Genomic DNA, 26636 nt, shown 5'->3' with positions numbered 1-26636 from the left:
TGACGTGCAAAATCCATACATTAATCTTAATCACCATCATGCCAGCTAGAAGGACTCTTGACAGGCGCGCGCACACGCCTTTCAATTCTTATTAATATTACAAAAACATCCGAGTTTTACCAAATTTGACTCAATTACCACAATACCCCTACAGTCTAACCATGCATAGTTTAAACATTTTCTCACAAACAATATCCAAAGATTACATACAGAAAAAAAAAAAAAAGAAGTTAAATAAAAACAAATAAAAGCATAAAAAAAGAGAGAAAACATTATTGGACCAACACACATTCTATTCTTTTTCTTTAGAACCCGTTATCAGTTCTACTGTGGAGTCTTTATCTGTACTTTCTTCCTTTGGAGGAGGTGGTAAATCATCCACATCCATCTTCTTGGGCTCACTGAATTTGGGCTCAGGAACAGAGTCTTCGGTTTTGTACTTGTACCATGAGGCCGAAAGCAAATAGATGAGAAAGTTGAGGCCGCTAAGGATGGCCAAAAAATAGTAGAAAAGATTGAGATTGTTGGTGTCAATGTTTTGTCCATGCAACCATCCTTGTTTGCTCGGAGCTAATCTCTTGGTGACGGCGTTGATGATATCGACGAAAGCACTGCTCAAGAAGTATCCGAAAGACAGAGAAATCCATGTGAACGAGGTGGAGAGCGATTTCATGCTCGCGGGAGCTTCCTTGTAGAAGAACTCCAACAATCCCACCAGTGTGAACATGTCCGCGATTCCGAAAATGCCATACTGCAACGAAAGCCAGAAGACGCTGATCGGCTTCAATGGATTCTTAAGTGATGCATTCTTTCTTTTCACTTCCACCAGTCCGGCTATGGTCATGGAGATGATGGAGAGGACGAGCCCTATTCCCACCCTCTGGAGCTGTGTGATGCCGGCGGGATGTTTAGTTATCTTCCTGGCGAATGGGACGAAGAGGAACTCGTAGATGGGGATGAGAATGGACATGAAGACGAGTGGGATCACCGGGATTGATATTGCTGGAACTTCGAATTTGCCTATAAACCGGTCCATTCTGAACCCTTGCTGTACTGAGACGGTCTGGAGTTGTGCCATACATGTGTTCATTAAGATTGTGCTCGCGATAATGGGTAGCATTCTTGTCAAAATCTTTACTTCTTCGACTTGAGTCACTGTGCAGACTGTCCATCCCGAGGGTTCAAAGGCTTTGGGAACAATTGCAGCCTTGTCAAGGCACCTTGTAACATAAATACAAAATGTTTAGATATTTGACTAGTGAATAATATATATATGTGTATGTGTGTGTGTGTGTGTTTTTTTTTTCATTAGATGTATGGCATTAACAACAATATCAGGTAATTTAGCCTAACCTCAAGAAACCCTTGACTTGTTGGATTCGTGAACATCATTTTTTTTTCTCCTAATATTTAACTTCATGCTTGAATCCAAATTTGAAATTGGTTAAAGGGAGCCAAATGAGTCAAGTTTGAGAGTGGCAAGCAGTCTTCGAGTGGAGCATATGAGTACACTCGTATGTAGGCTCCACTCCTGCTCAGTGCGACCGATTATTTTGATAACTCCCTTGTAAAATGACTTTCTGTCTTTTATTTGAAAAAGAAAATAAGATACCACTAGGCTATTATATTTGGTCAATCGATTAATTCAACTAAGAAAATTTAAATAATCATATGCCTTATTTGACTACTTTATTGCAACTCACTTTCGTCAACATCCCTTTTCCTATAAATGATTCAATATGGATTTCAATAACTTTACCTAAATTGGTTGGTATGCGGAATTCTTTGCCCTACAATAAGTGATTCTTTTTCACTGGTCTCGTACAGTTCATCAGCATTCTCTGGAAGTGTCAACTTTCGATTTTTGATTGCCACAACTATCACCTGTCAAAATCAATTAACAAAATATAAGTTATATATATAAGGAAAAAGCTGAATCATGGAAGCTATTAGTTAATCCATGCTCTCATAGCAGTCGCATTGCGAAGCTGATGTAAATTTAACGGATTAAAATTCTCTTCAGTTCCATCCGGTGGGTGAAGTTCATTACTAGTAATGGTGAATTTCGTTACTATAATGGTTTAAAAGTCACCAGTAACCAAATAGTTACGAAATTTAAACAAGTGAATTTCACACCATTATAGTAACGAAATTAACCGATTGATAGTAATGAACTTTACCAACCAAATAGAACTGCAGAAAAACGTGAAGGGAGAGGATTTTGATCCAAATTCAGCACGTGACTCCAACGGCTATAAGGGTTGATGCTCAAAGAGAGGGAGAGAGACCTGTGCAACTGTTATCATAGGGCTATCTCCGAAGACTTGAATTCGAAAGGAAGACTTTCCAATGGCAAGAACGACAAAACCAGCAAGGGTAACCAATGTACATGTTAAGAAACCCGCCCACCAGCCTCTATCTGTGCTAACCCAAGCTATGACAGTGACTCCAACGGTTGCACCACAGGTGGTGCAGAGCAGGAGCCAGTTGAAGTAGGTTGCAAGAGCTTTAGCCTCCTTTGGGTCATTCTGATCAAACTGGTCTGCACCCAGTGCAGGAAGTGCACCCCTGACCCCACCAGAACCCAATGCCAACAAACACAGTGAGGTGTAGAACAACACTGCTATGCCGCCTTCCATGCAAGAGGACTTGTTGCCACAGTCTTCTGGTTTCAGGCTTTTGTAACGGGCTTGGATTGTCATCAACACCAAAGCCTACAAGTGTAGACACAAGAGCTTAATTGTGTTCTAATTAAATTACTGTAATCATTAAGAGCATTGTAATGCAGTTTAAAATTGTTGTCTCATTTCTTTTTATATTAACAAAGTCCCAGAATGAATTTGTATTGAGCATTGGAGATGAAGGAAGTAAGAGAGCTAGAAAGGGAAAATAATAATTGATTAGCTCATAAAATCTGCTTCGGGGGATATTTATATATACATACACATATACTTACCAAGTATATTTTTTATATAGGTAACTGGGTATTCGGAGTTTTGTCCCGACTAAATTTCTCAGGCACCATGCATCCTCCACAAGGGTCGGGTAAAATTCAGATTCAAAGAAGGTTACTCACTCTATGCAAATAATGACAAATGTTTGATAGTACCATTTAAATTTTGTATTTAAATTTTTTTATCGAGTAATGATACAGAATTCGAGAATCGGACAAATTTGATTAAAATCATGGGAATAAAGAATGATATTAACATTATTCCTCACTCACAAAAATCAGTTCGATACATTCAACTTTCAAACTAGCTACTTATCATTATTCTTTTTCCTCCGTTTAATAACTAGCTAGTCTTTATTATCTATGCATGGCTTAATTTAGTGAAAAATAACCAACAGGCCAGTGGTCTAACAGTATCAAGCCCTTACTTTTCAAAGATAAGTCAGGAGTTCGAGCCTCCGGAGAGGTATGTGTGTGTGAGTACCCAATTAGGAAAAAAAAATTAGTGAAAATTACGTTAATCAACCTTTATTAAAGTTTAGTTGACTTGATCTGACTTCTGCTGCCCAAATTGACTTGAGTATGTAAGTTAGAGGAGTCAACGTACATATATTACGGCGACACAGCAAATTCAAAAAAATAGGACACAAACACGGCGAGGATGCGCCCATAAAATAATATATATATATATATATATATATATATATATATATATAATTATATATTCAAAATATAATTACTAGAACCTTGCACATTCATTTTCTTAATAACAAACAGGTATATATGAATACAAAATTGCAGATAAAATAACAACAAATAACAAGACCAATTTCAATAAAATCATCTCTGTTATAAGAAAAACATAGATAAGACAGAACAGAAAGTAAATGAAAAATAAAGTTAATTCAAATTCCAAACGAAGATGTGCAGAAGAGACATAGCTATAATATGCTAAATATGTATATGAATAAACATATATACTTTCAATCTTTCACAAAATCTTGTTCATATAACTTAAAAAAAAAATGTCTTGTTCATATAGAGAGATAAGTGAAGAAGAGGAGAGACTGAGAGAGGAAGTGAGAAATAAATTTTTTGTGTAATACTTTGTTGTCTGTAGTTGTTTTTTTATTTTTTCAAAATTTTACTTTTAAACCTTTAAAATTAGTAAATTACATTAGGTACCCTAAAAAAAATTACAAAATATACCCCACCGTGTCCCCGCGTGTCCGAGCCATGTTCACCTCGTGTCCTCCACGTGTCCGAGCCATGTCCACCCTGTGTCCAATAAAAAATAATTTCTGGACACTTCACAGAAGTGTCAGACACGTGTCCAAGTCTCGAACACGCGTGTCCGTGTCCAAAATTTTTTTTTTTTTTTTAATTTTCAAAGTCCAGCATCTGATATTACCCTAAAAATTTTACCAAGCAGCATCAATAATTTTTAGTGATATTCAAATTGCGTTGTCAAACGCATTTAATTGAATAAACACTTGGTCCATTAAAAACTAACAGTTGAATGAGTTTTCAAACAAAGAGCAAACATTATATACAACATTATATATCAATACAAACAGAACCAAATTAAGATATCAATTTGGCTTGAAATATATATATATATCAATTTGGAAATAAAGTAAAAAGGGTGAGTTAGTTTATTACCAATACTTCAACGAGTCCAAAAAGGAGAACAGTATGGAATCTGGTGATGTAAGTGTCTGAAACGAAGCCACCAACCATGGAGAGTATGAAAGTTGCTCCCAAGAAGTTTGTAAGAGTGTTTGCAGCGCCAGCAATATTAAAGTGCAATTCGTGATTGAAGTAGAGGTACAAGCTTGTCATCATAGCTATGAATGCCATGTTCTCCAGTGACACCAACACTTCAAACAAAAATGAATACAATTCAAACTCACATAATTAATATATATATATATATATAACATCGTTTAAAAAAAAAAAAAATTGAACTTGTTGATTTGTTTTTGTTACCAATCGATGTGGCAATAAGTGATAGAAACTCTTAAAGGAGAGCGAGAAAATATGTGTGATCTTTTTGTGACAAAGAGTTCTTGTTGGCTCTATCTATTTGAGACACTACAAAAATATATCGGTATTCTTTACGGTAAAACAAGTTCTGCCTTAACTTGGTGGTTAATTTGGCTTGAGCTAGTGTGATTAAGTGCAGTTCAACACAAGTGTTATACTGCTTCTGACAGTTCACATCATACACTGTGATTACGCGCGTAGTAACAAGAATTCTCAAATGAAGTATAATGTTGTACTACAAAAGATCCGGATTCGGTTTGGCTTACCATACATGAAAGAAGCTGCTCTGAATCCTCCTCTTTCATTGTTAGATGATAGGCAGCTGAGAGGCTTGTAATCTTTCTTTATGGTTTCCTCGTCCCCCTGCAGCACATGACATGCATGAAACATTTAAAATATATGTATGTGTGTATTTCGTGTGTGTGTGTGTGTGTGTAAGAGAGAGAGAGAGAGTGGCTAAAGAGATACCATGGCAGCTGAGATATAGGGATATGTTGGAGTTGGGAGAGATAGTAATTAAATTGTTAGTCACTTTTGTTAGCAGGAGAGGAAGTAATGCGTGTCAATTAATGTAGGGGGGGGTGTCCTAACTATAGTCCAGAAGAAACTTTGTATGTAACGATCATGGCATCAGATTGATCGCCAATAAATTTGTTCTCTCTCATCTAATGTTTGGTTGTTGGTAATATTTAAATTCAAAGAGCAACTAATAATATTTCCACGTGCAAGGAAAAACATAACAAAGTTTTTTCTTGGATGCGCTCACATTGAACACTAAACAAAGTTTCCTCTTAGATGCACTCACATACAACACTTGAATACATTCACGGTACTATACCACCTTCGAATAGAGTATCATTTTTGCATTTGAATACATCCGACGTACTATACCTTAATTAGAATAGAGTATCATTTGTTTTTTTGAACATAAAAACAATAATTCGTGTGGCAAGGGCCTTTACGCTTGATAGACTTATTATTTGTCATGGTAAGAAATTTCTCGTCTTTTAGTTTGAAAGGTAGAGGAGGTAATATCAGCTTTTGGTATTTGATAGTTATACCATAGCATTTGTTTCTTTCTTTGAACTCAAGTTCTTTTTATAACTCATATTGCAAAATATGAGCACTTCACTCCAATCGCCGAAAGGCATAATATTTGAGTCTTTGTTTATGAAGTGGATCAATAACAAATGAACGCGTTCATTTTAGTTATAAAATTAAAATTTAATATTTAATTAGATCATCATAGGTAAATATGTGTCTCATCTTTAATTTTATAATTAAAGATGATATATATTTTTATCATGTAAGGAGTTGAGTATTATCTTTGGTGAAGATGATAATCATCACCCAAATCCAATCACTTTTCAAAGCTTACAATACAACTGAAAGCATCTTTGTTGTTTTTAGAGCCCCCATTCCCATTGAAGTTTTTTATTTAAAATAAAATAAATGCATGGATGTCACTCTCATCCTTGTGTCAATATATACCACTTCTCTAACTTTTTTACTTCTGTCTTAAAAAAACAATGTTGATTCTCAATTCTTAAACTAGAAAAGACAATGACAATTTTGGCTTTTTGTCAACTTTACCCTTCTAGATGGGGAATCAATTTGGCACTGCTAAGAATATTGTATTTTCTTGTTTGAGTGACGGATGAAACAAAGATTATTCAGATACAAGTGATTTTCTAATTATTATTATTATTATTTTAGCTGTTAGAAAGGTCAGCTGTGATCTGCAAGTTAATTGTTGTAACAAGGATGAAAAAAAGATTATTGAGATACAAGTGATTTTCTTATTATTATTATTATTATTTTTAGCTGTTAGAAAGGTCAACTGTGATCTGCAAGCTAATTGTTGTAACAACTTATTTTTTTAATCCTTATTGAGAGTAGTAAAAGTATACAACCATGACGTCAAATAATATAAAAGATAATGTCTCTTTATATGTACTATATTTCTTTGAGCCTTCTAGGGAAGGTCTTGATCGACCTTACAAGCTCGATAAGCAGCACCGTTAGAACAGCAAGCACTTATCTCAGTTTAAGTAGTCCTTAATTCAGTGTTACATCAATTATTCATGTGATGAGTCGTGTTCGTGTCTATCGTGTAATTCTTGTCACACATCAAATTCACATGGAGAATGTCTTAGACTTGTAAGAAAAGATTTCTCTATCACAAAAATAAATAAATAAATAAAAACTTTCAACTTTACAAGTTAAAAATGAATGATTATATTTTATATTAACAAAAATAAATTACTAAAAAAAAAAAACAACTTGGGGAAGTGGTGGTAATGTTTTTTCTAGAGCATGTCGATGTATATATGGTAGTAGTGAAAGACAGCAGTCGTTGGAACTGTCAATATATAGTTTAAGGAATAAGGAATGTTCTTCAAATAAGTTATTAAAATGACATGGTAGTGAAGACAGCCTTGTAACATTTATAAGCTAATATTCCTTTGTCCACTCTTGTAAATTTTCTTCATTTATCATCTCAGACTCAGACTATACACACAAAATAAATTGAATATTTTGGTAAATGAGAAAATTATATATTTTCTTGCTTAATTTAATTTGATAAAAAATCACAACCCCAAAGAAAAAAAAAATTTAAAAATAAAGGTTCTAAAGCATATGTTGCTTATAGATCACATAACAACAATACAGGCTAATCTGTATTCATCAACAATATCAAATTTTTTTCTCCTTCATAATCACAAACAAACACCTGTAAAAAAATAATAATCATAATCACAAACAAACGCGGACAATTAATTTATTCTATACAAAGGCCTTTTCTGGATTTAATCGCTTCCCTATTACAAGAATATTTACACATGTATGGTCCATCAGAAAAAATGCGTCTCTCAAACCTAACAAAACAAAACCAGTTGTAAAACTACTTTATCAAGAAAGTAAAAGTTGAAAGTTGCGCCAAAAAAAAAAATTAAAAATAAAAAGTTTGAAGATAAAGATGCAATAACAATTCAATATTTTTCATTTACTTCTCTCTATTTTCCCTCTATTTTCAATAATAATAACTTTAAAAGTACGAACACTTCACCCAGTGATCTTGTGACGGAATGATATATGTGTCGGACATGCAGACACAACTCGGCAGCTGAAGGTATCCTAAAATTTAAATAATTTGTTTTTTTCTTAGACACAACCGTTATATATCGATGACACACTTTAGACACTTTTAGAACCTTACATTTTTTTTTTTTAATACAAAAATGAAATTCAATGCAATTTAAAATATATTATTTGTTAAGTAGACATAATATAAAATTTTAAAAATAAAAATAACAAATTTAAATCTCCAAATTAGTGATTTTATAGATAAAATAAGTAAAAATTATCATTATATATATATATATATATATATATATATACACTATTATTATTTTCAGCACATCCATCATCCATGCCTCTTATATTTTTTAAAATTTACCGTCCCACTATGTGTCATACTCGTGTATACTTGTTTCCTAGATAATATCTAATGAGGAAGATTTTTCATTTTCTTTTTTGTATTTATTACGTGCCCTTTTCTTTCCATCACTAAATTCATAAGGTGATGTATAGCACTCCAAACAAGTTTTTTTTTCACCAAAAAAAAAAAAAAAAAAAAAAAAAAAAAAAAAAAAAAAAAAAAAAAACCAAATCTCTAACTATTTAATTATTTTTTTTCAGAAAAAATAAAATCATTTACCAGTTGGCAAATGAGAGAGACTCAATAATCATCCCTTCACTGCAATTGGATGAACACTGTGTTTCTCTTGTTCGTTTTACAATAGCAACTCATCGTGGACTAAACAACGTTCTTTTCTCTCTATCTTATCTCTAAATAATCCTGTCTTTTTTAAACTGTGATGAAACCTTTAAAAAATCAAGGAAATAAGAAAGCAATCATTTAAGAATAATTATGGACTTTCCCAGGATACAAATAACTAGCGACAATCCACCTTTTGTTAAAGTTCAGAATGCATTTTGTGTCGATCACAATGATCATAATGCCCAGAAAAATATCTGACAGTCAGAAAGTATACATTCGAGAAGGTCCCGTCCAACTTACGGTGCAACTAATATACAAGAACAGAATTTTCCGACTCCTCCATGCTTGCTGAACCCCTCAGATGCCCCATGCTGGTCTTCGAGAACACGAATAAAAGACAATACTTCTGAACACGCACAAATGTCTTCACAACCCTTTAATGCTTTCATAGAGTGAGATCAAACCGAGCAGAAAAACACACGTTCGAGTTTGATGTGGATAATTAGACATGACCATGGACTACAAATAAACCAATATCTGGGTTCAGTGTCAGCAACAATCTCCTGCATGTCGAAAAACATGTTTTACTTCATGTTGCTTTGAGGGAGTGAACAGTTTCTTAATGCACCCGGGGTGCATCATCGAAGGTCACCATAATTAAATGGAAAATTGTTTACAAAAATTTCAAATAAATTAAGCTTCCACAAAGGTATGTAAAGTGTAAACATTTGCAAACAACAAATTTAATGAGCAGGAACAGCACAAGAGCTCATCGTCTGCAATACAAAATATAGTTATGTTTTTTATGGCATATAAACAGGAGGCAGTGCCTGACAAAATGATGATAATTATATGTTGTATGGCTATCTTCTCTATTTGCAATTTCAGTTTTAATCTTGAAGAGAATGCATTAGATGGTCATAGTTGTCAATCAGAGTGCTAAACTCCGTAAAATATTATTAATATCAGCAGTAGAGACTTGTTGCAAAGCTAAAAATTTAATGATCTGCATTTTGCAATCTGGGACAAGAAATGAACCTTTATGGCCTCTTAACTTTAGTGCCTCCCTTGCTTCAGCATCATTGATGTGGAACATAAGCTACAAAATGGTTAGCGTCTCAAGTTAGGGAAAACTTTTACAAGGAGACTTCAAATCCATCCAACCGAGTGACAAAATATTAGTCATTCACCTTTGTTCCAACATAAAAGGACAAGAACATACCACCAAGAGTAGGCAGTCCTGCAAAAGTAAAAAGATCGCATTAACCAACAGTGGCATGTGGCTAAGAGAATAAAAGCGGTATATAAGAGCTGTAAACCTTCTTCCCGGAGAAATTGAGAAATCAACCAATTAAGGCCTGATGGTCCAATAACATAGCCAACAAGGTTAGCCACCTGCAGATATAAAAGCTGGGAGATTACTGTATGCAAATTCATGTGAAAACTCTCTTGGATACTCCCAGATAACCATATAAAGGCAAATTATGGGGGAAGGGGATAGTATAAGATGACGATGGAGGCAAATCATTCTAATTTATTTTGACATGAATTTAAATGATTCAATTTTGTTTATCACAGCATTCAGATGATTTTAGAACTATTTCCTGACATCTGTTTACAATCATCATTTAAGGATTGATGGCCACTACAACAAGGATTCATGCTCATGACAAGTTTTACGCCGGATGTCGAGCTACGTAATGCAAACCTCCTTTTTCCATGCTTGGGACTAACTGTGTAAACATAGGGCACTAAACATGATGTACGTAATGGCCATTATTATTATTATTATTATTATTATTTCAGTAATTAAGGGTGAGGATTTCGTCTTTGACAACAATGCCATATTCAAATGGCATGCAAAACACAGTGAGAATAATTGATTACTAAGAAATGTTATGCATAATTTAGTATCCAGTTGCATCTTCCAGGATAAAGTTTTTGATACAATTTGCTGGATAAAACTAAATGCTACACTTGAGAAGTAGAAAGAACAAATATCAGAATATCTGGCTTACTTACAAATTTTATCAAATTAGTTTATACAAAACAAAGACAAAAGCTCCCTAACATTTTCCCAAACGCTTCCCTGAGTAATTTACATGTCTGGGTTTCCCCAAGTAATTTTCAAGTCTGATGCTACTACGAAGAACATGCCACTAAAATGTTCAGTTACACAAATTTCAGACATTAGTTGCAGAAATCTAAGACAAAGACATAACATGTCAACTTAATTTCAGACATTAGTTGCAGAAATCTAAGAGATCAAACATCAAACTAGAAGACATAAAGGTGCATAAGCAAAACACAAACCATAAGACAAGTGATTGTGACAGCACCAGCAGCTGCACTAAGCTCACGGAAAACAAACTCCCCAAAAACATTCTCCGCCTGACAAAAAAGAAAATACTTTGATAATATAGAAATTAAACCGTGATAGCATTCTCACAATAAAAAAATAAAATAAAATAAAATAAAAAAGAAAAAAAAGAGGACAACAATATAAAATATGCTGTCACAAGTTTGCTACATATAGGTAAACAATGATTCATATAGAAATCTTCAATTGAGGCACAAATACTTTTTCCAAAAAGATCAGCTTGGGGAACATTCAAAATACCAGATAAACCTAATAATCTATGCAAATTTTATATTAAGAATTCAAGATAAAAATAATGATCATTAATCATAATTAACATTAAGGCCTACAACACATGATTATTTCCACCTTCCACGTCTAAAACATCCATATCTCATAATTTTTATTGTATCTTCAACAACAATGAAGACAGTATCATTGGGCATTATCTCAATTTTTTGGTTCAGCATCACAGATCTTATTCAACCATGGTACTTAAGAGTTTTCTTTTGAAGCATAGTAAGATCTTGCTTTTTAATTACTTACAAAGTATCTCTCAGAGTGGCATTATTCAGATCATCATTGTTTCGCTTTGCAACACAAATTATTGTATAGCACGTATTCACTGCAAGATCTATTCAAGAAGACTCCAATTGTTCACTTTCAGAGGTCTACTCCACCGGTAGAAATTCAAATTAGGAAGCTCATGGAGATGGTTTTACTTGCTCAACCTATATTATTATTATTATTATTTTTCTTTAAGTTGAGAAATTGTTATTGCATATGGTAAGTGAAGCTCGAGGCAAAGGTAAAAATTTAAGCCCTTTATTAGGGTTTAAAGGATAGCTGAAGAGGCAATTATAAATCAAGAATGTTAGTATAAAAAGTGACTTCAAAAGACACTGTAAAACCCGAAGAGGGTAGCGTAATGGCAAGGCTCTCACCTCACATCTTGGAGGTTGAGAGTTCGAATCCCCTTGCTAGGGATTTTTCGGGGTAATTGTCTAGTACATGTGGGATGGGGGGGACTGCATGTGCCAGTGGTGGATTATGAGGTGCACCAAGAGGCCCAGCACCATCATCAACAAAAAAACAAAAAAAGGGAAAAAAAAAAAAAAAAAGAGGTACACCATGAATCAAAGATTTAAATAGAGGAACTCGAATAAAACTAAATATTATCAAGGAGATCTTCACCTAATACTGTCAAAAATTGCTCCAACTCATGAGTCACCAGTCAGCCTATGGCCCTATAGCAAATCAAGCTCAATTAGTGAGAGAAGGAAGCCTCTTTAGATACCTACAGTATGCCCTACCATAACTTGTAAAACAGTGATTTGTACTTCAAAAAAATTCTTTGTTCTATGTATTTCCAGACAAGTCACCACCTCTTGGACATCTCTACACAATGTCAACTTCTAGTGTGAAGGGCTCGGGGCTAAGAAGTTGCTATGAAAGGCATAGTTTTATCGAAATGATGTGAGCATGATGGTGACCATGAGTGCAATGGTGTGTCATTGACAGTTGGCAACTACAGGGATGCAAGAGTGTTAGGGAAGATGCAGAAATAGGATTAGGAATAGATAATGTGGAAATGTATTGTGAATGAGTAAAACCATAAAAATAAGTATAAATGAGAGGGCAAGAAATATAACTTAGTCCTTACCAGAAATATATATATATAGATTCCTAGATGAAACTTGCACCTCACGTTGCCCCCATGGGGACTTGAACCCTCGACCTTCTACTTTGGAAGGTGAGAAAGTGCCAGAAGCTACAGCCCTGGGTAGTAAAGCTAATTTTAAATTTTATTAAGGATGTTTTAATAAAACAAATTTTAAACCAAAAAACTCGTGTGGATGTTCATTAATTCACACCCTGCCCGGAACCCAATTTGGGTATTCAATTCTCTTTCGAAACCTGCTCTTACACTGAGTAATTCCATCCCATACCCGTCTATTGGGGGCAGGGTAAGGTGGGTTACTCAAGTATCAGGCTAAATTAAGTTCATAACTATAGGGCATATCGAGGAATATATGGTTTTAATTTGCCTGAATAGCTGGAATGATTGACACAAACCACTTAGGAATTATCCTACATATCCTATGCAATTATGCATTTATACTGACACGTAAACCTCCATATAGAAGTCAGTAGTCAATCCCTCAGAAATTTTGGGATCTCTGATGTAACATCCTTCTCAGAGCCCTACACTGCTCTCATAATTTGTTTTCCCCAGCATATAAGAATTGCTATCCAATCCAACAAAATAGGAGTTTATAGTAAATAAATGGATCCCTGCTGTTAAAATTGAGCACGACTAGTGAAAACCAAGTATAGGTTGACTCATGGGATTGACTATAAGGACTTGGAGTCGGCTTGGTAGGCCACTGACCCAAGCAAACCAACGTTCAGTTGGTTCAGAACTAAGTGGATCTACTTACCACAGCCAAAACCATTGTCTAGAATTATGACTTCGCAGGCTGTCAGATCAAACCTAGCATTCACAAGTACATACTAACTTTTAAAATTAAGGTAATCATAGGGAGAATATAGTGAACACAGTTAATAGATTACTAAAGGTAATGTCACCTGATAAGTATTTGCTGCTGATTTCACCATCATTTCTGGGATAAAGATTACACATGTTAACCATGCCCACGAAAGAAGCTTCCTAAAGCCAAGGCAATAAGCTGTCAGACGAGAAACAGAGTTAAAATTTTTGTGCTTCTATGATACGATATGAATCACTGGGGCTAGAAATAAATTAAGAATACCACTCTAAATCATGCCACATGGCAACAAATGTGAAGATAACCCATACGTTGAGCAGCTTTCTTTGAGAACCTCCAAGAGGAATGTACATGTACCTAGAAATATAATCATTCACTAAAATTACTTGCCATTTGAAATACAATAATGTTCCGTTCGGTAGGAAAGAAACCAATTGGATGGAAGGGAGAGAAGAAGGGATGGATGAGACATCCTTAGGGAAGAGATTGTGTCTTTCCTTCTTTTTGTTCGGTTGGATGGAAGAGAAGAGAATAAGCTCACAATTTATTATGTTCGTTATGAGAGAAGGAAAGATAAAGTTTTAAATTGTTTTTACCATTGTTTCCAGTAATATCTATAATATTGTAATTCATAGAGGATAGTACTGCAATTTAAAACTTGTGTAATTTAGGATGGTATTTAATTTAAAACTTCTATAATAGTCCAACTTTCTTCCTCCCTTTCTTCCGCCCATTTTTGGATCAATGAAAATTTATAAAGAATGAAGGATGACACATCCCTCCTATTATCCTTTCTTTCCTTGTATCATCTGTATTGAACAAAGGAAGTTTGTTCCTTCCTTCCTATTTTATTTCCACACCTCTTCCTTCCTTCCTACTGAACAAAGCATAAGTGCATGGGAATACAAGATAAAAGATCTAAAAGCCACACCTGACAAGCCATTTGTTGAAGGAAGCATGCCAATTTTTCCAAAAACTTTCCAAGTTGTAGCAATTATTTATACACCGCGGCATATTCTCAGGGGCCTCAATGCCACTGAGCTACAATCACATTAAACAAATAACAACTTCCATCAATAGGTGTATTAATAAAGGACACTAGAGTTGCTATAACTAAAACTGCAAACAGATGACCTAAGATAAGATCCTGATAGCACACAAACATTATGAAATCAAAAGTAAAAGATCTTGTTGGAAAAAAAAAATACCAGTGACCAGAATCGGAAGTATCGCCAGATAAGAAAAAACTTGAGCCACATGAAGTTTAGGACCTGTTGCAGTATTAAAAGAAAAGGACATGATCGAAAGTTCTTACCACGATGTTTAGGGAATTTAAGGTCTCAAGAAATATTTTGACTGAAAACTCGCTGTATGCTCTCCCACTTCAAATTGAATTAGCAAGAGAAATAAATTGAAATACTTGAAGAGGTTAATGACAATATTATATCGCTACATGTTTACTGGTTTCATGCAAAGGGTGAGAACAAGAGTAGTACATTTTTCCATTATAGATACAGAACAAAATAGCTCTTCCTGGATTCAGTAATTTGGAAATGGGGAATTCCTCATTGCTTTAAAAGTAGCCATTTCAAGATGAACGGCATCTTTGGAATTAGAAGTTGACTTGTATTAAGTCTCGAAGGATCAGTACTCCCAAACCAATTAGTTATTAGTCAAAGCGACCCATAAGTTACAGAGCAGATCCACATTCAAATCCAATCTGTCTACTCATACTTTCTTTCTTTTTTCTTCTTTTTCTTTTCTTTTCTTCCTTCTTTTTTTTTTTTTTTTGTTGCTTTCTTTCTATCTTTCACAATAAATTGGGTCATGCCCAAAAGTTCTCACATTTTACTAGACTGTTAAATTGCCCTTATTGAACTCCAAAATTCACATTATATGGGGAGTACTGATAATTTCTATATTACAGTTCCTCAGAAAGATAGCAGTCGAAGGATCTTTATGGCATCGAAACTTCCTAGACATACACATTTCATATTATGCCCTAAAATTCAAAATTTATAGGAAGCCCATTTCTCAAATATCTTATCCTTCTCATGGTTGAATCAATGACCTTGTTATATCCCTAAATTGTGATATTTGTAACTTCGACGTAATGTGATATGCTGCCTTGCTTATCATTTTAAAAAATGATCTTGATTGAACATTGAATAACAGATAGTGAAGCTAACCAGTATTTAATAAAGGACCCTAGAAATTAAAATATAAGCTCTTACCCCATATCCAACAATGAAGATATCCATAGGAGATAAATATTTCCACATGCCACTACATGGTGGAGTAACATAAGTTAAATCACACAAAAATTAAACAACATTAAAGTACACTTTGAGAATAAGGCATATCCTTGAGTTTGTAAAAGCTCACCTGATAGCGAAGGCATTGTAGTAAAACAGATGTGTCATTAGTTCCATTAGTAAAAGACTAAAAAGCCAACGCAATCCGTACCAAGCCACTTGCCTCAGTGAATAATTCTTCTGAGGTGTATCCAACTGCATGAACATTGTATTAAGTAAACTTGTTTGAGATTCCTTGATTTCATACCAAAAAGGATAGGACAGTCAAATAGCAAGTAAAAAATAAATCCAGTTAGGTCAATAAATCTGCCTTCCGAGCTTTTTGGTTATAATTTGGAAAGACGGAGGAAAAATCCAAGCCCGAAAAACATTAATAACATTCAATTACAAGGAATATTCCAATAATGTTTTTTCCCCTTAATAATGCCTCCATCCCAACCTAGATTTGAACCCTGCACCTCCCCTTGTAGGTGGAGGAAGATACTGCCCAAGCCTACAATCAGTAGTGCCAGTCCGATAATGCTATTGGAATAATTAAGGAACATCTAAGGACTTAATAGATAGAAGGATCATTACCCCCATTGAAGGCGTTGGGAGTAGACCTGATACAAACCTAACCTTTGGCATTTTTTGCACAAAGGGGATGCTCTCTCGATTTTAACCCGCTCTCATGCTTGACAATTAGAGCTTTTACCATTGCACCAGGCAATGGCCCCTTCACAAGCTATTGAATGCCATCTGAAATTCAATCCTTGTTTCTAGGAATCTAGATTTATGAATCCTCAGATAAATTTTGCCAAAATAATATATGAAAAATAAAGATGGCAACTAAGTAATCTTTGATAATTTTTATGCATATGGTTTCAAGCATGAAACACAACCAGACAAATTAACGATTACTGTAGTTCATTGTATATACATGTGGATACATGCGGCAGAATTTCTCATGCAATTTTCAATATCATGAATACAGGAATTCCTTTAGCATTATACGGATGCAATTCACTTTTTTTTTTTTTTAATTAGTATATGGATGCAACTCAGGTTATGGTAAAAGGACACCAAGCATAGTTATAAGGGCATAAGATAAAAGGGAGAATAAACAACAATTAAACTCCACAAACTTGTACCACCAAGAGTCTCCCAAATTGGAAGATTGAGGATTCAAGTCCCCAGGCAAAGTGGGAGTGCGTGATATTTGCCAGGACCAATATGTATATACCCAAATATATATACATATGAATAAATTAATAAATTACCATCACAAACCTGTGAAGCAAATGCATTGAAGCTTGTAATCGGTCCAGCGATATAGAGAGGTGCATATACCAAATAACACAGGTATATACTAAAAGAGAACTTGTCATCCTTGACGCTTCTTCCCTGGGAAAATACAGAAGTTTATACAATCAAGGATATTAGCCCAGATAAAAAGCACAATCATGCTAGGACTCATGTAGAAGTGGCAGTTACCTGTAATAGCAGATAGCATGGTTGTCCCGATGAACAATTGCGGCAACGTTGCATGTGCTTCTGAAATCAACAAAAAGGTTAAACATCAGCAAGCACTGGCATCAAAGGAACAAGGAATTAATTCCTGAACTACTTTTTGCATGTGTCAAACAGTATTTATTGAGTAACAAACCACAGGATGCAGTTAAGAACACAAAGAACTATCAACTTACAGAAGAAGCGATATTGTGTCAATTGATTGTCCACTATGCTTAGGCCACTAGTTCTAAGATTGCAATCAACAACCTTGTATTGCTCAACAATACAAATTACTTCTGTGGAACATACTACAGGGTTGCAACCATATAGAAACTTCAAAACAATTGGGAAAAAGAAAAAGATAAAGATAAGCTCCTAATGCCGCACTATAGTGTGAGCTCCACCAGCACATAAGAATTCAATAAATTTCCTCCAAAACAACGTTATGTTGGCTTGAAATGATTACACAAAAAGGCCAAGCATAACCATGTGAACATACAAAAAATAAGGTACAATCTTGGATTGTCCAGAGCTCCTATGTCTCTGTCTATTACCCAAAATTTTCACTCGGACCTAAATTACAACATAAAGGAGACCAGTGTACTGAGAAAACAGTTCAAAAGTTTAAAGAAGGGACATCCAAATATTATCCACAATCCCTTATCACAACTGTATAGCAAGTTGAAAGCACATTATATTCCATTCAAAAGACATATAGAAAGTTAAAATACAGGGGTTTAAAGTCAATTTAAATAACACTATTGCCTCAACAATCATTTCCAGAATCTTAAACTCCAAACTGTTCAGCCTTCAGTTCAGTCTCCAAATCTTTTAGAATACTACATGCTTTGTTGCAAAAGCATAAAACCAAAACACGGTGTCATCTGAATTGCATGTGGAAAAAGAACAAGTTTGTCACTTGTTGAAACCATAATATGGCAAGGATCAGGAAGATTACACCATCTTCAATCCAAATCTTTTCTACTAAAAGTGATCTAAATAAACATGGAAAGAATATGCCAAATGTATAGTCCAATAGGGATGTATATAAGAAAGGAAACAAAGCTATTAATTCAAGGACTGCAAATGAAACTTGTCCCATAATATTAAACAGTCACAAAATAAGGTGTGAAGTTTTGGCAGAAGAGAAGCAATTCTTCAAATAATGCAAACAAAAGCTTCTATGGAATGAAAATAGCAGCAAAATAATTACCTTTTGATCGAAATGAGCACTGCTATGTGCCCAATGGTAGTCATATCCAAAGCTTATCATGCGCAGAACAACTGTCAACAAAATAAACCCAATAAGAATTCTAATAACTAATCAAAGTAAATAAAATATAGGCTTCGTTTTCTCGAAACTAAACAAAGTATTGCTACTGGATAAAGTGTCAATTCTGAGTTATCAAATTCATAAACAATATCATCAAAAGAATTACTTACCAAAATTAAATATATTTTTATAGTATATATATCATCAAAGAACTTGCACAGTTACATACTATGAGCTAAACAGAGTTGCTAATGGCAATCAAAAATTTACAAGGGAAGACGTTTTTTTTATCAATTTATACAAGTAGAAACCTCATCAATAAAATTAATAAATTACATAATGGAAAAAGTTTTGTATTTCTGTTTATTATTATTATTAGTTAGGTAAAATTTTAATTGTAGGAATATTTTAGAAATTTAATATATTACGATTCTATTTTTTGTAGTAGAGTTTGATTAGGGTTCTACTTTGATGCTTATATATATGTAGCTTGTGACAATGAGTTGACAGCTTTGACCAATGTTGAATATTGAGATTGATTACAGATTTCTTCCCACTATTTCTTCTTCTTCTCCCTTATTCTTCTCTTCTCTCTCATTCTACATCAATTTTGGTATCGAAGCAGCCCTACTCATCCTGCATCATTTTGGTATTAGAGCAAACTACCTGTAATACATCACATAGTTTACCATATAACTTTGTCCCAAAATCAATCATAAATATACATATCACAATATATGATAAAAGTACAAAATAAGGTCACCAAAAGATCTACACATAAATTTCCCGTGACACTGATAGTTCAGCATTTTAGGCTATTAAAAAATTGGACTAGCAATGTATATCGAGCTCTAACACTATCTTTACATGTGACCTTATCTTGAAGCAAGCGAACAAACCAAATAGAAAAGTGCAAAATCACAACACCAAATGATGAAAACAATGTAGATATGGAGACTTGAACCCAACCCCTCTTAGATCAACGCTTCAATACCATTTTAAACTACCAACTTACCAATAGCCTAAAAACTTAAGTTGTTTAGGAATGAGCCTAAATATGTATAACAAGCCTTAAAATAGTAATAACTAGTGTACTATAATTTAAAGTAACAACCTAACGGGAACATGCGCCAGCCTACAGAAGTCGGGCATAACTACATACAAAAGTGTTACCAACACAATATGAAAAACAGTGTAAGATGATATTCAATAAGAACTGCATGAATGTATGGAGATTAGACTGTAAGTACATCAAATTCCAAGAAATGAAAGAGGGAAAGGAAGTACCAAAGTTAAAGCAGATATGCCATCTAAAGGTACCCCGAAAATTGTCCAAATAAGCCCAACGCTGCCTATGAACAAGAAAGAAATAAAATCATGACTGAGCAGAAATGCTAAAAAAGTTTGACGGCTTGCGCTGAAAAATCCATTCAACTATGTAAAGCAACTGGTAATTGAAAAAATATAACTCACCCAATACTGGAGAACGAATATCCCTCATAAATGCGGTTACACAAAAGACATGAGATGTTGAAAATCCATAGTATGAATGAGAAGTACATTGTCCGTCCAAATATCTGAATAAACAAAAATCTGGTAAAATATTATAAGGATTTGAACCATTACCTGATGTCACTAAGATGGATGCTATAAGATTCAGTTTGAAGAATACATTTCGATTAATTTAAACAAGCATCATATCATGCTAGGAAAAGTACAAGCATCATATCACGTGTATAGTCTTCGGGATGCGTTCCCCTTTTGATCACTTTCTAATATATATATATATATATATATATATATATTTCTTTTCTCAAAAAAAAAAAACAAATTACATAGCGTGGAGAGATCAGATCTATACTGGTGCTCATCTACAAGTACAGTCACCTGGATTATAGGGAAACAGAAACATTACTTCATATGTATTTCATATATATACTAACCTCAAATAATTTTCAACAAGTTAATTTTTCAATATAAAATCTTAAATTGAGATTTGAAAAAACAAGTTTTTGTATTACAGAATCTCATCAGCCTAAGTAAATAGCAATTGCATCACCATCAGCTAAAGAAAGCAATTCCTTGTTGTCTTATATCCATCTCTTGGATATTATATTTCAATACATCTTCTGCGCGATTTCCAATTTCTTCAACATCAATCTCAAAACAAACAAATATTTATATGCCACCAGCTAATATCACTATATAACTTAAATGGTATCTCAAGTCACCCCAAAAAAGGTAGAGAGAGCAAATCTCAATTGGACATGGGTGCTTGCCTGTTACTTATCCCGGAAAATAATAATAATATAATAAATAAATACGACAATCTCTCAATATATCTAAATCTTGACATTACTATGAAGCTCAACATTGCCCTCCTTTGCCAAACACATACCATAACAACAACCATAAAGCTGGGATCTTTTATCATTATCAACACAATGATATGTAGAAGTACGTTACTAACCACATGAAAACTGAATTTACCTCTAATTGTTATCAACACAATGATATGTAGAATCTATAAACTATCCACCACAACCTTCATGAGGACAATTAATCACTGCTGCAATTTCCATATTTAGCTGTACTACATTGGCACCCCAAAGAAGAATCTTTACCAGAACAATAAAAAATAATAATAATTCTAAGTTCCTAACCAAGACAATCCACCAGTGGCACCCCATCCAAAAAAATTAAACCACAACTTGTTAAGTTATTCTCAATCCCCAACCACCTTGGAAGGGATCCACCAAGGCACTAATATCATTGTCTCATCAATAGTAAAATATCCCTGTTGATACTAACATTGAAGAAAAGATCGGAGCCAAGATTCTCCCATCCTACGACTGACTTTATTTGTGATAAAAAAAAAATTAAAAGGTTTCATCAATGTGAATATTATCCTATTCCACAGAAGTAGTATATAACTTTCCTTTCTTCCCATTTTATTTGACTTCAACAGGATCCATACAGACATTAACACTTCATATAAGCCAAATTAGTACAAGAAAACGTGAGCTTTCATTTCCTATATTCTTCTTGCTGTATTCAAAACCAATCATGACTTCTACTTTTATATCATATCTTATAATTTACATGTAATAAGTATGAACCTAGAACCACTTTTTGTGATAAAACATCAACATGAGCTTCAGGGATCACAAAGTTCCAATAGGTCTTATAATAAACAGAACTTGTTGTGCGTGAACATAGTAAGCAAACCCAGAAAACATAAACATCAATTAAAGTTATTGACAATCCACAAATAAAGACCTCATGTGGTTTAAATAAATGATTACAACAACTAAAAGCAAAGACAGTTTCTGAGCTTTCTTTATAAGCTTAAAACACACTTTATATTCCCCTCAAATCCAGACAACATAAATGTCAAGAAAAGATATTGGCACTCCACAACTAAAGACCTGGTGTGGTTTACTAAGTGAATTACAACTACTACAAGGAAAGATATTTTGTGAGAATTCTTTATAAGCTTATGACACATGATATTCCCCTCCAAAAAAAAATGATCAAACAGATCCTGAACATGGTCTCTTCAACAAGGTTTTAAGCTTCAATATTGTAGAGATTTCAAACCTGAGAACCATTTATATTATAAGATAAGAATCTCAGATTGATAAGAGAGAGAGACAGAAGAAGAAGAGCAAGATACAAAGCAACAAGTATGACCTCACATATTGCAAGGAGTTATACCAACAGTATGATGCAGAAAGTAAAATGTTTTTGTCAATTCTCACTCTCATGCAAGCATGAGAGTAATAAATTCTCTTAAAACTACAGAACTGACTGCAACGGCCAAATCTACTCACTAGTTTTTTGTGGATGAATCTTAATCAATGACTTGAAGTAATAAAGATCTATAATTTCCATCCAACCCATTTCACATTCACCTAATATTTTCAAGAGCCTCTTTACAATATATGAATCCCTTCTCATCTCTAAGTGGCCAAATTTTACATTATCAAATAATAAAATATTTAAATAAGTACCCAAATTTTACAAAATAGTAAGTTACTTCTCTCTGGTATCTATTAAAAATAAAGGGAGGGATAGCACACAGCCAAATTCATGAAGCAATATTGAATTTCCATAAATTAAATAAATAAATCCATATGTTTTGTTCAATTTAAAAACTGTGAGGAAATTTTAATGCAAATGCTACCATTGGAAATGTATAATGATTCTCCTAAAATCAAACGTACTACATACATTATTATTATTCCATGACCAAGCATCAAATTTCATCTAGTAGATATTCTAACAAAAATGCTAGCAATCAATATTCTTTAAGCGTGTATACAACATACTACTAGAGAATAACAAACTGCTGGAGGGTAAACGCTGCAAAATAATGAAAAAGATAGAATAAAATAACAAAAAGTATGTCGAAAACTAGCACAATACGTACCTTTACTATAAGAAAATTAACTGAAGCAATTGAAAGGACAAAGATGATGCTACAAAGAAGAGAGAAGGACTTGGATAAGAAACCACTGAACCCAGAAAAGAGTATGATATGTTAAGCATTATGATGAATATAGCACTTACCAAGCTCCGTGTAGATATAATATATAAGTCAAAGAAATCAAAAGCCATGTAATGGACATTGTCTTCGCATTTAAATTATAGTACGCCCTCAACATATTCGCCACTGAAGTAAAAATCCCCAAAACAATGGTAAGGATGGGTAAATTCCCACGAAAATTTCTCCATTGGGAATCAGAGACATCCTACATGAGAAAAAGAACAGAAAGAAAGAGGGAACATTAGGCAATCAAACTAACATAAGGAATATGTTATTAATAGGATATCATGTCATCATATCAAAGCCTTCGGATATATTTCCATAATGAACTCAAATCATCATCACCATAAAAATTTCTCCATAATGAACTCAAATACAAAAATATAAATATATGTGTGTGTGTGTGTGTGTGTGTGTATTCAGGCAAGGAAAAAAATGCAGAAAAAGAAAGTGCAACAACTAAATAACAATAAGATTTTTGTCTTTTTCTTCCCTTAGTTATGAAATGAAATTTTAGTCAGATATCTAGAACTGGAGTCAGTTCATGTGGCCATATATATCAATATCAAGGATCAGCCATTCTCCCAATTAACATCTTCCCACTTGTCCTGTATGTTTCTGTCCAAACTTGGCCAAAACTCAATCACAGCTGAAGATTGAATTGAACTGCCACATTCTATGAATCCCCTCTACTGCTACCCCAGGACCATCTTTTCAACACACTCATACACTCGAACTTTGTCACTGGCAGTCTCACTCTTATGAAATGGAAACTAAGCCTCTCAATTGTGAAGAAGATAATCTCAATTAAGAAAGTGCGTTTCATGGTTGGATTCATTCCCCTATTATCAGATTTACTAGTACAAGAAAGATAATTAGTTATTGAGGAACTAGTAAATGTAATTCTTTCTTAACTGAAATTTACCAAAGAATATATTATAATAATAATCTTACTCAACTGTAACGAAAATTCGAAGAATATTTAAAGTTCATCTTGGGTAAAATGCAAAGACCCAGGGAATTATATCTTAACCAAAATAAGAAGAAATTTTAAAAACTAATTGAAAAAAATAATAAAAGTGGAACAAAAATTTCATCATCCTTTTTAATAAGACCAACTATAATCATTAAATTTCTTGGGAAACAAACTATAATCATTACCAATTTCCGGAAAAAATATAATCATTACAAAATTTTAAGAATAAATAAAGAAAAAGAAAACACAGACAATTTAGTAATTTGAAGTAAGGCTATACTCAACCTCAACAAATCCAAAATAGCTTGATTGTGGCAGGTTGCATACGTCACGATCAGTATCAAGCTTTCCATGATAAATAAAGAAATCAGGTTCGCATTCTTTGGATATTCAAGTTTGACATAGTATGGTTAATCCACAAGCTCTTAAAGATTTTGGCATTGATCAATCTTGCATTGTTCAAACCTACAACGATTTATAAGTTCCGAATGAAACCTTTCATGTCAAGATACAGCATCGTCGCATCTCCTTATTTCTTACGTCTATCAATTTTTTTTCCCCCTAGAAGGAAAAAAATTAAAAAGTCTCCTAAATCCTTATTTTAACTCCTTGAATCTGTTAATTACAACAATAACTTTATATCATCATTGCTCACTTCAATCTTATTTCTCACCTTTATCAACAACATGAAGAACAAGTCCCATTTCCTGAGTAAACCATCATCATCAATTTATCTTCTAAGTTTACCAGTGATACCAAATTTAGAAGAAGATTGGCAGACATTCATTAACAACATCAAATAATAACATTTCAGTGACCCAATCCATTAAGCTAATTAAAGAAGCTCAGCTCAGTCCGATACAAAGTCACATTGCTTTGACTTCTCATCTATTATACATTGAAGAAAAGTAAACACACAAACCACAAATGCTACAACGCCAGTTGTACACCCGTTTTAATATGATATGAAGTCACATTGCTTTGACTTCTCACCTGTTCTACTTTGAAGTAAACTAAACTCACAAGCCACAACTGTTACACTTCCAGTCATTCACCCATTTTAATTGGATGGTAATGAGGATATTGGGAAGTTTAAACACTCTTCCTATATCAAGTTCTCCATTCACAACATAGTCAAAATTCTAGAAACTCCATGGAGAAACATGTTATCTTGATACATAAATCGGCAACATGGACTAAAACCTAACTTTACCAACAATAGTTGAACAGTACATAACCTATCAACAATGACTAAAATAGAGCACACAACTCATACAGTCCTTAGCAATTTTAGCCTGAATTCAATTTTAACATATTCTAAGCAGCCATAGGCGAAGCGTTCAAGAGTCAAGTCCAGAATTTTGAGAATTATCCACCTATGGAATTGTAAGTAACCCAATATTTTAAATGCCCCTCTGAACTCCAACAAATCTTCCTAACTCCAAGACTTGACAATGCATACAGTCAATTATTTTCAATACCATATGGATGAATTTGATCAAATGTACACCACCCAACTATAAATTCAATACAAGCAATAAAAAATCATGCCGCTTATGGGTTTTACTCAAATATACCTATTTCTAAGCCTACTATTAAAAAGATTGCTGATGACTGGTTCAGGAAATATCAATGGAAATCGTGAACATATAAGCATTTAATTGAACAATACATCAAAATGAACAATAAAGCACAAAAAAATGAAAGAAAATAGCATACATTAAGTCGACCGGCGATCCATCCGGGACGTAGACCACGAAGTTTGTCATAATGATCTGCAATAACAGTGAATAAATTCAAGGACAAAACAGGATTATGAAAGAGAATAATGCAGTAAAGATAAAGAAGAAAGCGAGTATATACATATACATATATATATGTGCAAATATGTATATATATATATAGACAGAGAGTACCGTGGGAGAGTTGAAGGGAGCGACGGATGATAATAACGTAGAAGACGACCGCGTAGAGGATTAGAAAGACGAGCTCTCTTCGCCGCCACGAGCTGTTCATTGCGATCGACTTACATTCAATTAGTCGACGAGTCGTCTCTGCAAGAAAAGGAGAGAGGAGTGAGTCTTCTCAGAATCCACCCGCTATTGACCGGATCTGGGTTTGGGTTAAGTTTTGTGGGTGGATCGGGTGGATCATTTTTGGTTGTCAATTTTCGTTGATCATGGTCAAGACATTATAACACAGTTCTCATCAAACATATTACTCCTTTTACTGCTTAGAAGGGTTAAGAGCAAAAAAAAAAAAAAAATTCTCCTGTGACTTTGTGCACAAGTAATTCTTACTTCTTGAAAATGTTCATATTATTAGTTCATAAAATTTAAAAAAAATGTACAAATAAATTCTTGTGACCACCTTTTTACAA

At 33.8% G+C, this 26636-nt stretch overlaps 2 protein-coding genes across 4 annotated transcripts; both read right to left on the bottom strand.

Annotated features, from left to right (window-relative positions):
• Window positions 1-212: 212 nt before the first annotated feature.
• On the bottom strand, window positions 213-9153 carry LOC132295932 (protein NRT1/ PTR FAMILY 4.5-like). Its single transcript, XM_059794193.1, has 6 exons — window positions 9100-9153; window positions 5266-5362; window positions 4616-4833; window positions 2289-2714; window positions 1760-1884; window positions 213-1220 (listed from the first exon to the last, which is right to left on the bottom strand). The coding sequence occupies exons 1-6, from the start codon at window positions 9151-9153 to the stop codon at window positions 293-295; spliced, it is 1848 nt and encodes a 615-aa protein (XP_059650176.1). The 3' UTR covers window positions 213-292.
• LOC132294494 (membrane-bound O-acyltransferase gup1) lies at window positions 8898-26636 on the bottom strand. Of its 3 annotated transcripts, none has more exons than XM_059792371.1 (20): window positions 26173-26636; window positions 25976-26031; window positions 23304-23485; window positions 23164-23212; window positions 20205-20308; window positions 20019-20083; window positions 18672-18742; window positions 17441-17500; window positions 17237-17350; window positions 16038-16162; window positions 15887-15938; window positions 14861-14923; window positions 14584-14693; window positions 13917-14009; window positions 13732-13813; window positions 11097-11174; window positions 10103-10178; window positions 9974-10023; window positions 9822-9882; window positions 8898-9302 (listed from the first exon to the last, which is right to left on the bottom strand). In XM_059792371.1, the coding sequence occupies exons 1-20, from the start codon at window positions 26270-26272 to the stop codon at window positions 9286-9288; spliced, it is 1608 nt and encodes a 535-aa protein (XP_059648354.1). In that variant the 5' UTR covers window positions 26273-26636; the 3' UTR covers window positions 8898-9285. The 3 variants fall into 3 exon arrangements, with proteins under 3 accessions (XP_059648354.1, XP_059648355.1, XP_059648357.1); XM_059792372.1 differs by having other exon boundaries at window positions 8898-9346; window positions 26173-26634; XM_059792374.1 differs by lacking the exons at window positions 23304-23485; window positions 25976-26031; window positions 26173-26636 and having other exon boundaries at window positions 20205-20324.

The sequence above is a fragment of the Cornus florida genome, unplaced genomic scaffold, assembly GCF_030987335.1.
Source record: "Cornus florida cultivar Cherokee Brave unplaced genomic scaffold, ASM3098733v1 CherokeeBrave_3.0.0_Hap2_Chr02, whole genome shotgun sequence".
NCBI lineage: Eukaryota > Viridiplantae > Streptophyta > Magnoliopsida > Cornales > Cornaceae > Cornus > Cornus florida.
The sequence above is the reverse complement of the archived record's forward strand: the minus strand, read 5'-3'. Positions and strand labels throughout refer to the sequence as shown.